A 14,254-nucleotide genomic window follows, 5' to 3' on the forward strand; every position below is an offset into this window, starting at 1 on the left:
AACTGTTAGTGGAGTCTTTGTTAAAGGAATACGTGTGAAAAATAAAAAAAAAAAATTCTGTGATAGCGCATACATGTGTTGTTTGATTTATTTGCCTCAATCTATCGAAAAGGTGAAACAGCTTATTTGCTGCGCTCAAATTTCGCATTAGGAAGTAACGTAATCGTCGGTAATTTTTTCCTTTCCGTACGGCACAGGCCATCCAGCGTGTGCACGAACGTCGGAATATAGAGCCTCTCAAAATATTTACTTCTTACCCACCACATTATAGCATCGCGACTGACCTACGTATGCATTCATTTTATTGCCGTCTCTACTTAGCCACGATCGATGTTTTCAGAACGGAATGACGCCGTGTCCGTTATTTTGCGTTTTATTAATCTCAATATACAAAATGAACTGTGTCGACGGCATCATTACTCGGGTCATGCGCCTCGACAGCACTTGGATTTTTTTTTTCTTCCGCCATGCAACATGATGTCGGGGCGTGGCACAAGACGTTCACAAAAAAAAAGAAAAAAATAACAATAATAATAATAATAATAATAATAATAATAATAATAATAATAATAATAATAATAATAATAATAATAATAATAATAATAAACGCAGCTTGGACGAGTCACCTCAAACGCGCCGCATATATTTATTGATAAATATGCTTTACAGAGATGTCAGACGCGAAATGTTGTTGCATACGTATATCCATGGTCTTGAAAGAATGCACAAGCTCTTAACAAACGACTACTTTTGCCTTCTTTGAGTCAGCTTCTTTGAGAATCGTAATATGTTTTGTATGGGCCGCACTACCGCAATGCATTTATAACTCAGATTCTTGACAATGAGGGGTTTTAAAAGCAGATTGCCTCTGCAATGAAGCAGCATACTTTGCCACACACTTCTTCAAAGCGCTGGCCAACGTTTAACGACCGCGGCCACCACTTCTGATGCTTCGCGAAACGAGAAAAGTGTTGCGCAAGTTCTGTTTACATGTGTTTCTATGGGTCGCCCTCCCATTTCGCACCCCCATACGTGTCGCGGTGTTTTAAATATACTTCGCCTCGGTAATGAGATTTCATACTTTCACGATCTGTTCTAGGATGTTCATGGTTGCTCTGTGCCGAATAACGACATCATAAGTGCCCCGTAAAATGAGAAAACTGCTTTGAAATTTTCTGTTCCATGTATTCCTATGGGCGCTAACCCTACTTTTCACCCCCAGTCGGCCCAGCCCGGCGACAGAAGCGCTACCGCATCTTGCTTACGTCACAGATCAGTATTGGTCTATAGGAGCACGTGACAACGTGTCGGCGTCTTCATGCTTTCTCCCAAATTTATAGGCAATTGTGTAATCGAATTCCTGCAACCGCAGACTCCACCTTGCCAGACGGGCCTCGAAGACTCGCCAGCCAGCACAGGGAATGGTGATCGGTTATCACCTTGAAATGGCGACCGTAGAGGTAGGGCCGGAACTTCACAGTGACTCACACGGCCAGGCACTCTTTCCGATGTAGAATAATTCCGCTCAGCACGAGAAAGAGTGAAGCTTGCGTACGCTATCAATCTTTCGATGCCAGCCTGATGTTGGACGAGTACAGCACCGAGTCCATCGCCACTGGCACCAGTGTGTACCGCGGTGTCAGCTGTCTCGTCGAAGTGCGCAAGTATAGGTGATGTTTGTAGCCATCTGCGCAACTCCTTGAAAGCTTCTTGTTGCTCGGAGGACCAGACAAATGGTATATCGTCACGTGTCACACGCACCAGCGGATCAGCAATCGTGGAGAAGTCAGGTATGAAGTGGCGGTAGTATAGGCGCAGAAACCCAGGAAATGTTTTTACTCTTCTTGTTCGTGGGAACAGGGAATTTCTCTATGGCGACAATTTTATCGGGATCAGGCATGACGCCGTGTGCACCAACCACATGGAATCTGCCATTTAAGGCCAGCGAGGACCGAGTCCATCATCCGTCTTCTCACGGTCCCGTTCGTCTACTTCTATCTGCCCGTAGCCGCTTTTCAAGTCAATGGATGAAAAATACTGAGCGCGGCAAAGTCTGTCAATTGGAAGTCGTCGATGCGGGGCAGCGGATAGACATTTTTTTTTTCTTTTTTGCGCTATTTAACTACGATAATCAACACACTTTGCATGGAAATTCTGTTGAATGACCGAGTTGAAACGTGGCAGTACGTTGCCTAAGGCAGCTCCATTCTCCCGCAGAAAATCCGCATCAAGTATCAAGTCGCGTGAACACTCCTGGAGCACAAGGCACCTAACAACAAACGTGGTGTCATGAATTTGTACCCGAGCCGTGCACTGTCCTATCGGGGTGACTACGTATCATGCATCAGCGGTGCGAATAGGTGTGCCGGACCATGGAGTCATCAAAGAAGTTTGGTCAGTTTGCCGCTCAGAGTACAGAAGTCCGCTTCGGTAATAGAGCCAAGCTTCTCTTGAATAACTTCAGACTTGTTAATCGAATGGCGCCACCATCAACCGGAACAAAAGCAACCAGGGCAGTAGTAACCCCAATCCAAACGTACCGACTCCACCGGACGATTAGTCGACCAGGGCGAAGAAACCGCCATAGGCGGAAGGAAAGGACCTAGCCTAATGAGCTACACTAGTTAAATAGTAGCCAACCCCCACTCACCGATTCAGGCAGACAGGAGACACAATGCCTTGCCGACGCAGCCAAGATGCGAACTCAGTGGTTGGACACGTCCTCCCTGGAGCTCGAGCTCCCAACTGCGTGAGCTCTTGCTTCTTTCTCTGCCAGCTGGTAAACCAGGTGGCAATATGAACCATGTATGTAGTACTTTATTAAAAACTGAAACACGGTGCTGATGAGTAAGCTGCAAGCTCAGGTCTTTTCTCACTGCTGGTCTCACCTTGTAGGAAGTACTGCCCACTGAGTAAATTAACAGTGTGGAAGCACATAGAGACAAAGAAACACATATAGACACAAGAGCACAAAAGGGTACAGGAGATGCAGAGAGGGAACAGGATGGGTGCTGAAAGTTAGCGCTCGTCCTGTTTCTTATCTATGTCCATGTACTTCTTTTTTGCACTCCAGTATCTTCCTGAATATGCATCAACACGCCCAGCTGCAAGCACTTCTTGGGCACTAGTACAAAAGAGAACTCAAGTGTTGAGGTGGAGCCTTAGTTTGCAAGCCAAGCCAACGTTCCTCATCTGAGCCCAGTCAAAGGCAAGTCCCCTTGTCGAAACCTTGGTCTTGCTTGAACTGAGACTCCCCCTCAACCCTTGTTTACTTCTCTGTGTTGCTATCTTCTCCCTCTCATTCTAGCCTGGATCCTCAGGCAGCAATTATTTATAGAATATCCTTCTTTTTTCCTGCATGCTTTTGCACAGATCTTTTGCATACTTTCTTGAAAATTTTGAAAAAAGTTTTGATAAAATGTTCACGACGTTTGGAAACTGCACACACGGGCAGCAAACTCTCTGCTTTCACCGCAGAGATCTCACCTCTAGCATGCAGAGAGAAAGCAGCACAAATCCATTTATGAACCTGCATTCTTCTTTATTGGCAGAGCACAGCAACACGCTACACGACAAAGCGCTCCAGCTGCACAGCACTTTTGCATCGTGTTTCTCCTTAGCTTTTACGGCAGGGGGGGGCCAGTATCAAAAATATGACCGTAGGTAGTTGGACCAGCTGTAGTTTCATCAATCAAATCAGCAAACAGTGCAGAAGCGTGTTTTGCTTGACTGCTATGACATAAGTAACGCCAAGTTTTCCCAGTGTTAAAACCATAACCACCGGATGCAGACATTTTGGATAGAGTCAGCAAGGTTTCTGTTCACTCTTTGCAAGGAACTACTCTCCCCTCAACATTCAGCCAAAGTGATTCCCAACTGTCTGCAGTGAAACCTCGTTCAAACACTCACAACAAAAATGGTGTATAGGAAAGCTAAATTTGCTTCATATATTCTCGTAGAAATATTTCATTGTTCACATGATTGCTTCATGTCCATAATGTGCTTAATGGCACTTACAAGATGCAATATCTGTAGGGACATTTAAGAAATTATAAAAATATTTTGCACCCGCAACAGAACTAAAGATTAGATGCCAGACCCATCCTTTGACATTCTGTTGCGCACTTTAGATTCAAAACAATCATAATTGTTCAATAGCTTTTGCTTTTCGTATTAATGAAAAGGCCAACATAAAAGGCACTACCCAGAATGCCTGAAGCAAACGTGGTGGTAATTTAAGCCCAGGTAACTCGAGAAAGAATGACGGCGTAGTGTTTGGACAACTACAAGATTTCAGTGCAGGTTTCCTCCAGATCACTTACGCGAGATCGGTGTATCACAGGCAAAAACGTGTACTGACACTAAAACAACTATTCCACGAGAGATGTCACATATGTAATTTCAAGATAACATAGGCATTGTTTTCTTACAGCAGTGTTGCTTTGAAAACAGCTTCAGCACCTCTCATGTTCAACCACTGCAGCACATTTATTTATTTACATAGAGAACTCCCAGCAGAACAGAAAGCTTTGCGTAGTGATGTGGCCTTAATTTATGACAGCACATACAACCACTTCCTTTCAGTGCAACAAATAATTTGCAGTCACGAGACCTGATTCTTGTTAAGTCTGCTAGGACAACTTGGTCACAAACACTAAGCGTTTGAAGATTTAAAAAAACTAACGCACTGAACTCTGCAATTCTGGACAGTCACAATCCTTGCCTCTGATACGTAATGCCATAGACAGGTACAGTATATATATATATTAAACACATTTACAACTGGGTTCAAAGAGGCGCTCAATAAATTGGTGGCTGACACTTAGAATGGAGCAGATTGCCCTAGCTGCATCCACATGCCACAGTTGAGAGGATTATTAAAACACACAGACGTTTAAAAAAAAAAAACAATGGAGAGGAAGAAACCAGGAGAGCTGAAGTGTGACTTAGAATGGGCAATGCTGGCAGTCTCAAACAATTATCAAGCATGCTCTGTGCGTGGCTGTTGCCTCTTGACCACGCAAACAAACTATTCAAGAAATGGCGCTACTATACAAAATGTACAAAAACGGGTGTGATGAACAACAACTGCGGCAGCCCGCGCCGCCACGCCTCGAATGCGACGAGTAAAATGGGGTTCGCACATTTAAAAATAGCTTCGACAAGTACAGCACACAAGTGTGACACTCACTGGTCAGCCCACTCTGGTGACATTTTCCTCCCCTTTCAAAAAAGTCTCACGCTTCACTGTCGACACCCCGCAGGAAGGTGGCGAAAGATGGCAGCACACATTCAGTGGTCCGTAGTGTCTTTCTTCTCCACAGAGGCACATGTAGTTATAAATAGAACGGCACTTGCAGACGACGCGGCGTACTGCACAGCACCAAAGGACACCCTGCTTCCGAACCGAAAAATTTTTTTTTTTAGTGTGATCTCTGTCCCTGTGCGTTTGGTCGTTCCACCCACTCCAGTATCCAGAAGTAGAAGAGGCGATCCTCTTAACCGCTCTTGAAAAAACAGTCTCTTTCTCTCTCTCTCTCTATTCTTCTTGCAACCCATAAATAAATGTAAAGAAAGTCTTGGGCAGACACGCAGAAACGACGATACAGATGCACATTCCCACACACGCGCACACGCACACAAACGGTGTCTGAAACTTCCGACGCACGCAGAGTTCTGTAGTCGTAGCTTGCTCTCTGGCCAGCCGCTTCGTATCCTGCTTTTGCTTTCGTTGCATAGTGCAGGCGTCGGTCGTTATCAACACATAGAAGTCTGTTCGCCTTCGAGGGTGCACGCCACATTTAGTAGCTTGTGGGACAGGTGTAGCTTCCGGCAGTGCAGGTCGCCTTCGAGTCCCATGAGGACCTGCACAATGCCAAAGAAAAAAATGAAAAGCATTCTCATGAACCTGACAACACCCTCTACAACAACAAAAGCCTCTCATTTATCCCACCACTCCTTCCCCCCTGCATGTGTCAACTCTGTCCCCGAAAACTTTCTAATCTCATCAGTCTACCCGACTCTTCACTGAAGTGTGGCAAGTATTTATTTCTCCCATACATTCACTTGGTGACCTTCTGCACAACCAAATGTCTCTTTGGGAGTCTATGCTATAGGTTCTCTCCCCCAAAAGAACAGAGCAGTACAGAAAGTTCTCCAACACGGAACAAAAGGCAAGATTTCATCTTTACACCAAGCATTTAATTAACAATTGTGCATTTTCGCACCTTTGTGTTGTCCCTATTAGTGCACATTTTGTTTCATTTTATTAGAAAACTTATTTACAGGAATTTGGGCGCGCACTTTTATAACAAGCATTGGATATAACAAACAAACTTTCACGCCCCGTACTACTTCGTTACAATTAGGTTCGACTGTATCCTAAACTTTTGGAGAGGCTAACAGAAATGACTGTTCTAATATCCGGTTCCATATTAACCATAGTGGGCAAACTGAATGTTGATTTTTGATTACAGTTTATAAACAAGTATAATCAAGATTACTGGAATATCTCTCCCCTCTGTTGCGGCTACTTAGCCGTCAGTGCACATGCAGCAGTTAATAAAATCCTGCGCATTCATTTCTTTTTTTGCCTTGAAATAGCCACTTACAGGGACTTTGTAATTGCTGTGGAAGAGTCCGTCATTGTCATTATCTGAAGCTGGAATGCGTGCACTCTTCCTCTGCTTATAATGACAATCACATCCTCCTCCATCTTGCAATGCTAATATGGCAGTCACCATTGTTTTTTCTGCTGTCTTCTGCTCCCTGGAGCTTCCACACAACATGATGCCTTCTAAACCAATTAGTCTGGCATTTGGCAGTACATATTTCTTTCGTTTTTCCCTGTGATAAAACTGGCCAAGCCTTAACATTACTTCAACGCCAGTTGTAATACTACCCACAAATATTTGTTTTAATAGCACTACCGCTATTGCCAAAAAAGAAAAACTCAGTGAAAGCGAAACAGCCCCTCTCACCTGCTCTCTGTACTTGGCAGCGTACACGTACAGCTCTTTGACAGCACCTGAAGGCTCAAATTCAGAGGAATGTGCCTAGAAAGCAATGGGGAAAAAAAAAACACAGACTGTGAAGCAAGTATTGACAAACCATGACATGTCCAGTGATGCGCGCATTAACATGAAAAGCATTTGAGAGGAAGCCTCCAAAATTAAGTAAAGCGCAACAGCAAGAAGCTGACAATGTGGCTCTAATGAAATGCTGTTGGCCAGAAAAACAGGAAACCATTGCACATACTGTTATCAGTTATCCTGTAAAACCACTTTGGCTGCGATTTCAGTAAAATAAATACTTTACAGGTTACGGCTGAATCAACCACTTAACATGCTGTTTTGAATGACACAGCAAAAATAAGTGCGACCGGGATGTCTCTTCAGAAAAAAAAAACATTATACACTATCGTTCAGTTTATTTTCAACGAAACTAAAGAAAGAAGTTCTAAATTTTTCTATAAATGAAACTATTCATTGGATGCATATAACTACATTAATGGCATTTTTTAAATGTCAGAAATGCTAGTCGATTTCATTCTAGTGATTTGTTCCCATAATGCATAAAGCTTTTTCGAGCTTCTTAGGACACCAGGACAAGATTTGCCACGTCTCCTTCCATGGGCATAGTAAATCTTAGTCAACAGGAGAGCTACACACCTAATTCCTTGGCTGAATCTGAACAATCTTCTAAAATAATGCAGCCACATTTGCGAACACACATGAACATTGTGAAAGACTTGTATACAAAGAGGCAAGTAAAAAAATGTAACTGCAACAAAAATGTTCCCCAATCTAAAAAAAAAAAAAAAAAGAAAAAAAAAAATCCCTTGCATTTATTCATCTCAAAATAGACATACGAGATGAATAGAGGAAACTGCTTTCATGATGAATGCCTCCCTGATTCACTGTAGCTCTGGTTTGGCTGCAGTGAGAATTTTTCCAATTTTCCTGTGTTAGTTCAAAACATGCCAATCTCTTAACTTTAAACAATGGCCTCCAACGACAGGAATGACTCGAACCAAGTGCCACTGGTGCCCTGGAAGCAGTGCTGGGTAACAACTGTGAAGGAAATCGCGTAATTAATTATCTTTAACCTCACAATCTTATGTGCAACTGGAGTGCTCAGATGGAAAAGTTCTGAAAATTGTGTTCCTGCAGAGAACAACTCGTGACTGAAAGGGGCAATACCACTAACAAGTGTGAACTGAAATGAAAGATTTGCCACTCACTAAGGAGAGTGCCTGCATGGCAGCGCATATCTCTTGGTCGGTGACTTTGGGCTGGAGGGCAATGCCCTGATAGAACTCGAGCACCTTGCGCCGATACTTGGGGATGTCTCGAGCAAACAGCAGCTTGTTGGATGGAGAGTCCTTGCCGAGCCGATGCTCGGAGGTGGAGCAGGCATCCATCAGCGTCTGGGCGATCACCGAGAGGCACGAGTCCACGATGGGGGTCTTCTGGACGTCCAGGATGAAGTCGGGGTTCTTGATAAAGTTCACCCAGAAGCGTAGGGGCAGGCTGCATAGTGCATAAAAAGGCAGGGACTTATAACAATGTAAGAAATAGTGGCTTCTTTGATGAAATTCTGGCCTCGGCTAACAACGCAGCTCGAGTTGGTGCTTGAGTTCGAACACGAGTTCATACCACTGGGTAACAACCAAAGTAAGTTCCCTTACAAAGGAGGGAGAACGGCATTGAAACAGTCCATAAATAGAACACCTACAATCCTGCTATCAAAAAACAAGGGTGTACCGATCAGCAAGCTAGAAACAGTGAAATACTGAACACAGACTATGGAGAAACTTAATTCAGCATGAAAAGGAGAAGCTAACAATGTTTTTTGGAACCTTGTACAGAAGGTAATTTAAAGAAACAAATTTTGATGTGATCAACTGGGTTGACATGAAGGCAATGCGATAGAATTTTTTTTTCACTCGGTAATCTACTCCCATATCGATTCTATCCCAATTCCGATTTTGTTCCTCTCCTTTCTCTCCTGTACAAGTAGAGTCCCCCTTTGTTATATTTTACACTCGAATATTGGAGCTCCATTCTCCATCCACAAAGTAACATGCTTAAAAAACCCCAGTACTGTTCACTGAGCAGAATAGTGAATACTTAATGACTATGCTAACCAATTGCTCTTCCAGGCATGGGGCACTTCTGGGTCAACGATGCCATGCCGATGTGCAGCTTCATCTAGAAGGTCAAATAACCACTTGATGGCTGGTGGTAGGGCTTCGTTCACCGTTAATATGGTCTTTAAGAAATCCTCCACAAATTTCTCCACAGTGCCCTGCAAAGCAAACAAAACAAGCCACATCAGGTTGGATCATACAGAGCAACCAAGATTGTTAATGTTCGTTTCCAATTGCAGAAAACTACCTTCGTATAAATTCACGCAACACCTACCTTTGTGGAGAGCAGCCTCGTGAGGAAGATCTCGGGAATGGCCTTGTGGTATATGTCCTTTGGCTGGCCAATGGTCTCATCCTCTGGCTTGACTAGGTGCCAGTACTTGATGCCTTGCTCAAGCTCACAGTGAGAAACTATAGGAGACATGGAGTTCAGGGAGACATTACCTGCAATGGGCATTACGGAACATTTGTTTGTGGAGATTTATGAGGGGCAAAAGAAGCAACCCCCTTTTTTTTTCTTCTCTCGTAGGTGGCAAATAAAATGGCCCTTCGAAACTAGGCTTCAAGGAATGATGATCTTGCTTATCTTTTTCCGTATGTTTACCCCCGACTCTGCTAATCGCATGTATGTTCAATTTCATCACCCTCGTACCCATTAAGCATTAGCACCATGTGAGCATGAAGTGTGCCAATTTTAAGCACTCGGAAATTAAATAAATACTTTGCAAATGAGCAATGTTTTCTAGCATGAAAGACAGTTGGTTACAGTGAATTGCAAAAATGCTTTAAATACTGTTTGTCAACCTAGAAGTGTCAGAAATGAAAGCGTATCTAAAATATCTACAAGTATGGTAAATATGTTGACCTCTGTCAAGAGCCATAGAAAGTAAAGTACAGAGTAACATTAGAGCAGCATAAAAATGAAACAGCTAAGCATAATACAGTCAGCTACAAATTAAGAAGCAGACAGCACTCCGAGAACAAGAATGGCGAACAAAGGTGCACTTACAGTTGGAGCTGAAGCTGTCATTCTGCTTCATGACTAGACTCATGACAGCAGAGTCCTTAACGTTGTAGTGCCGCAGGGTGTTGATTTGTCGCCAGCCATTGACTGTCTTCGTTGTCATGTCTTCATCAGCCAAAATTAGATGGCCACTCCTCCCATTGCGCCATTCTGCAAAAGGCAAAAAATTACACTGGGCTTAGGCTCGTTCATACCTGCTGCATAAGACAGCCCAGTCTAAGAAAATAATGCAGGTAGGCAAATTGCATGTACAAAAAAAGTATGAAAAGATCAATGGCTTAGCAAGACACAAGTTCACCAAGTCAGACCTCCATTCAAGTACCTGTAGCTAATGTAGCTGTAGTTGCTGTATTACACAACACAAGGTTTAAAACTAGTTCGCCTCAACTACTTGGCTACATCACATGCACCTAGGTTCACTTGCAACGAAATTAGCTCCCATGAGCAACATTTCTTCAATAACAAGCTGAAGCACAAGTTCAATACTTAAGTTTCATCTGTCAGGATCGGTTGGATTTACCTACAATAATGAACAACTATAAGTAGCCGGCTTCAGTTGTAGGTCAATATTTTTGACGGCAGTAAACTCATTATTTATCACCACGTGCTAGTTCTGAAGTTTGAGTGGGCAATCTTAAACTTCGTTAACAAGCCCTTTTGTGCTGCTCTGCGAACAGATAATCAGAAAACTTCGGATGCTGACAACTTACCCAGATCAACATCATGAATGGATGGCCTCAAGGAGAAAGGAGTGTTTTTGTACAGGGTGTCCAGGATCTTGCTCTTCACCTGGCTGATGGTGTCACAGTCATTCACCCGGCAGTGGATCTTCTCATCTTGGTCTTCCTGGATCACCTGTATTGTCTGAAGAAAAAAAAAAGAACAAGTGGCATAAATTTAACGAACCAAAATTACAACTACATTCCCTCAGCACAGGAGACCCGCCTGCACTGCCTTGCCTGTCCTTGGTAGTACTACCTCATTCTCTTCTTTCATAAACTTATATTTTGAGTTCGTCCCAAAACATGCATGATTTCAGTTTCATTAACTCTGCTGCCTGAAGAGTACAAAACAACCACAAGGAACGATTACAGGATCGATAGTGACTACAGAATATTGACAGTCATGGCTAAGGTCCAAAGAAGGTCTTTCATTGATGCCATGACATGTTTCTTGAATCACCGGCTGCAAGCAATGGATATATAGCATGGCAGGCCTCCCAGAGAAAAAAATAACTTTGCATAGACTGACCACAACTTCGTAGTCGATCTGCTCTCGCAGTAGCCTCGCCTCGAAGAGAGAGTAGCGCGCATCGTACGTGACGGCATCCACGGGGCCCTTCTCCACCTGGTGCTTGATGGCGCTGAAGAGGAGGAAGAGGGAGCTGCCCGCGTAGTCCCTCAGGTAGTCATACATGCTTAGCGCCAGCCAGTTGGTCAGCATCTTCTCGACCACTGACTCAGTTCTCCGCAGCATCAGCTGGGGGTGCTTGCTGGTCGCAGACCTCTCAATCAGCTGGAGTAGCAATGTCCTCAGCACACTGCAGCAGGAGGAGATGTGGGAAAGCAAGCTCATCCACAAGAACAAGCTGATTCGCATTTATGTTGTTGCGCATAATGTGAGAAACCACTAAAAAAATGTGCTTTATGCGCAAAGAAAACGATGTGTTGATAAAAGGAAGGACCACATCTCTCGTCACCTGTGTTTTTCAATCATTATAATCGAATGGCAGGGACACATATTCAATTTTCAACTCCAAATTCTTCAGCAACAAATGTGTTCCCTCCTGCTGAACGAACATCAGCAAGGCCACAAGAAATTCAAACAATGGGATTTTACCAAAAAGAATAACTTGATGGTACTGTTGTCAGTATCCCTTTAGGGCTCGGAAGAGGTTGCCTAATGATTAAGGGACTCAGTATATCATCTAACCAGTAGAAAGCAGCCATTTGAGACTCACTCAGTTCCGTACTCCAGCCTCTCCATGAAGACGATCATCAGCAGAGAAGCGACGTTCACTCTGTCTCGAATGGTGAACGACTTTTGGCTCTCCAAAGTGTTGATGAAGGTCACAAGGAAGCTCTTGTTCAGAATCAACTGCTCGAACTGGGACATTGCCACTTCATAGTTGCTGTAGATACCATTGTTCTTGAGCTGCAAGCATGAAAGGTGCAGGCAACATATGTGTTAGATATGAAAAAGAAGGATGAAATATTTACACACTGGTGAGTACGGCATTTTCCGATATGGTACTGCATTATTATTTCCTTTTTTTTTTTTGTGCTGCTTGAATTTTTTCACACACAACAGAAACGAATGTTCTTGACACTTTGCTTTTTGCAATCGCTGTGGAGCTGCATATACATTATATCATTCTCTCACTTAAGCTACTCCATGGTATGTACAGTTTTGTAAACTAAACATGGCATACAGACAAGTACATTACATTTAAGTCATGTCCACAAACTTGCATCCTACGGGCAGCATTTGCTAAACAATGCTAACCAACAGTACTGACCTTGTTGTCTTGAAGTAGAGGGTGATCATAGACACCAGGGAAAAAGACCTTCATGATGTACGACCGGTGGTCTAATGTTGGGATGCCAGCAGACTGGAGGTCATTGGTTAGATCAGTGACAACAGTCTGTAGCTCTGCAAAGGCTGCAAGAAAAATGTATACATTGTGCAATTAGTAGCTGCCACTATCTCCAAAGATGTGCAAGTGTCTGTTGATAAGCTAGTTCCCACAGTTCCTTTTAGTTTATAAGGAAGGAGAAGCAATGCCCAGTCATGAAATTTAACACGCATATCCGTAGCATGTACAGTATATTAGAAACAGGAACACGATTTCAGTGCTATTTGACACCTGGTGCCTATAGAAGACCATTGAGGCAGTGTGCCCTTTTAAGCCACAAAAACTCATGTAAATGACGAAGAATTTGTTGATTAATGGAAAGAAATGTTGACTGACAATAATGTCTCTGTAAAACTCGGCAATCCAATTATGGGGCACTCAGAGTGCCGATTAAAGTAACAGTCTCAGTGAAATGAGTTCTTAAAAAGCTGTCACACTCTTTGGCATGCTGCCGGCAACTGTTTGTGTAGGACACTCTCATTTGAGCTGGGCACACTGAATGCTTTCAAACAGTGACTGTTTCAGAAATTTTTCTCGCACGGCAGTCGAGCAGCAAACAGAGCCTCGCCAATACCTTGCTTGCACTCAATGCGGACGCTCTTCTCGAGGTCGTCCATCTGCAGCTGAATGCGTTTGTATTCTCGCTCAGCCTGGGAGCTCTTGTGTCGCAGCACCAGCAAGATAACAGCGCTCAGCACCACCACAGCCAATGCTCCAGCAGCGAGGCCAGCGACAGCCTCTGGTGGGAAGGTGTATGTCTTGGCCACTTCGTAGCGCATGAAGCCCACCTCGTAGCGGAGGTTGCTGCCGATGCGAACCTACAAAGCGCGACAGGATATTCCAGGTGTTTTAATGCTTAGTGCAACCATCACTCAAAGTGTGCTATAAAACCACAGGCAGGCAGGTGAAATTAATCCTGAACCATCAACTAAGGCAACACCCATAACCCACGTGCAGCTTAAAGATGTCAAACTTCCTAGCACATAATCATAGTAATTAGGAATTTTTCTCCTTCTTTCCTCCTCCAGTATAGTTGGTTTCACATGGCCAAAATTTCCATAAATACAAACCCCGTTTACCAGACATAAAAGTTTCTGGGAAGCAGATTGGGCAGATCAATACAAACAAAATTCATGCCCATATTTTAATCACTTCACAGCCCACTAATCTGTATAAGGGTTGTTGTTCAGTCATGGTGGAGTGAAAAATGAGTTCATTTGCTTACCACAACCATGGGAAGTCCATTTTCTGTCCAACGTCCTATCTCGTCTGTGCCTGAAGGTTGAACTTCTGGTGGCGAGCAGAGCAGTTGGTTCATGGCCAGAGAGGTGATGTTGCATGGCTGAGTCCCGATAGTCACATTCACTTCCGATTCAGTGCTCGCAAGGCGGAGGTTATTACCCTGGATGAGAAGAAAATTCCACGGGATTACAAAAGCACAAAA

General features: G+C 43.6%; 1 protein-coding gene across 3 annotated transcripts in view; it reads right to left on the reverse strand.

Moving 5' to 3' along the window:
• Positions 1–3,520: 3,520 nt before the first annotated feature.
• LOC146207370 (plexin-B-like) overlaps positions 3,521–14,254 on the reverse strand; it is a 207,152-nt gene continuing 196,418 nt past the window's right edge. For 2 of the 3 annotated variants that reach the window (XM_084586984.1, XM_084586976.1), the window contains 12 exons: positions 14,036–14,212; positions 13,385–13,628; positions 12,694–12,836; positions 12,136–12,329; positions 11,427–11,715; positions 10,886–11,039; positions 10,161–10,325; positions 9,426–9,595; positions 9,149–9,309; positions 8,243–8,531; positions 6,981–7,055; positions 3,521–5,865 (listed from right to left, as the gene is read on the reverse strand). In XM_084586984.1, coding sequence (XP_084443110.1) covers positions 5,758–5,865; positions 6,981–7,055; positions 8,243–8,531; positions 9,149–9,309; positions 9,426–9,595; positions 10,161–10,325; positions 10,886–11,039; positions 11,427–11,715; positions 12,136–12,329; positions 12,694–12,836; positions 13,385–13,628; positions 14,036–14,212 — 2,169 coding nt within the window. In that variant the 3' untranslated portion in view covers positions 3,521–5,757. The remainder of the gene's footprint in view (positions 5,866–6,980; positions 7,056–8,242; positions 8,532–9,148; positions 9,310–9,425; positions 9,596–10,160; positions 10,326–10,885; positions 11,040–11,426; positions 11,716–12,135; positions 12,330–12,693; positions 12,837–13,384; positions 13,629–14,035; positions 14,213–14,254) is intronic. The other variant, XM_084586988.1, reaches the window with a different exon arrangement.

Source organism: Amblyomma maculatum, chromosome 1 (genome assembly GCF_055883805.1).
Source record: "Amblyomma maculatum isolate TAMU_Amacu chromosome 1, ASM5588380v1, whole genome shotgun sequence".
NCBI classification, from domain to species: domain Eukaryota; kingdom Metazoa; phylum Arthropoda; class Arachnida; order Ixodida; family Ixodidae; genus Amblyomma; species Amblyomma maculatum.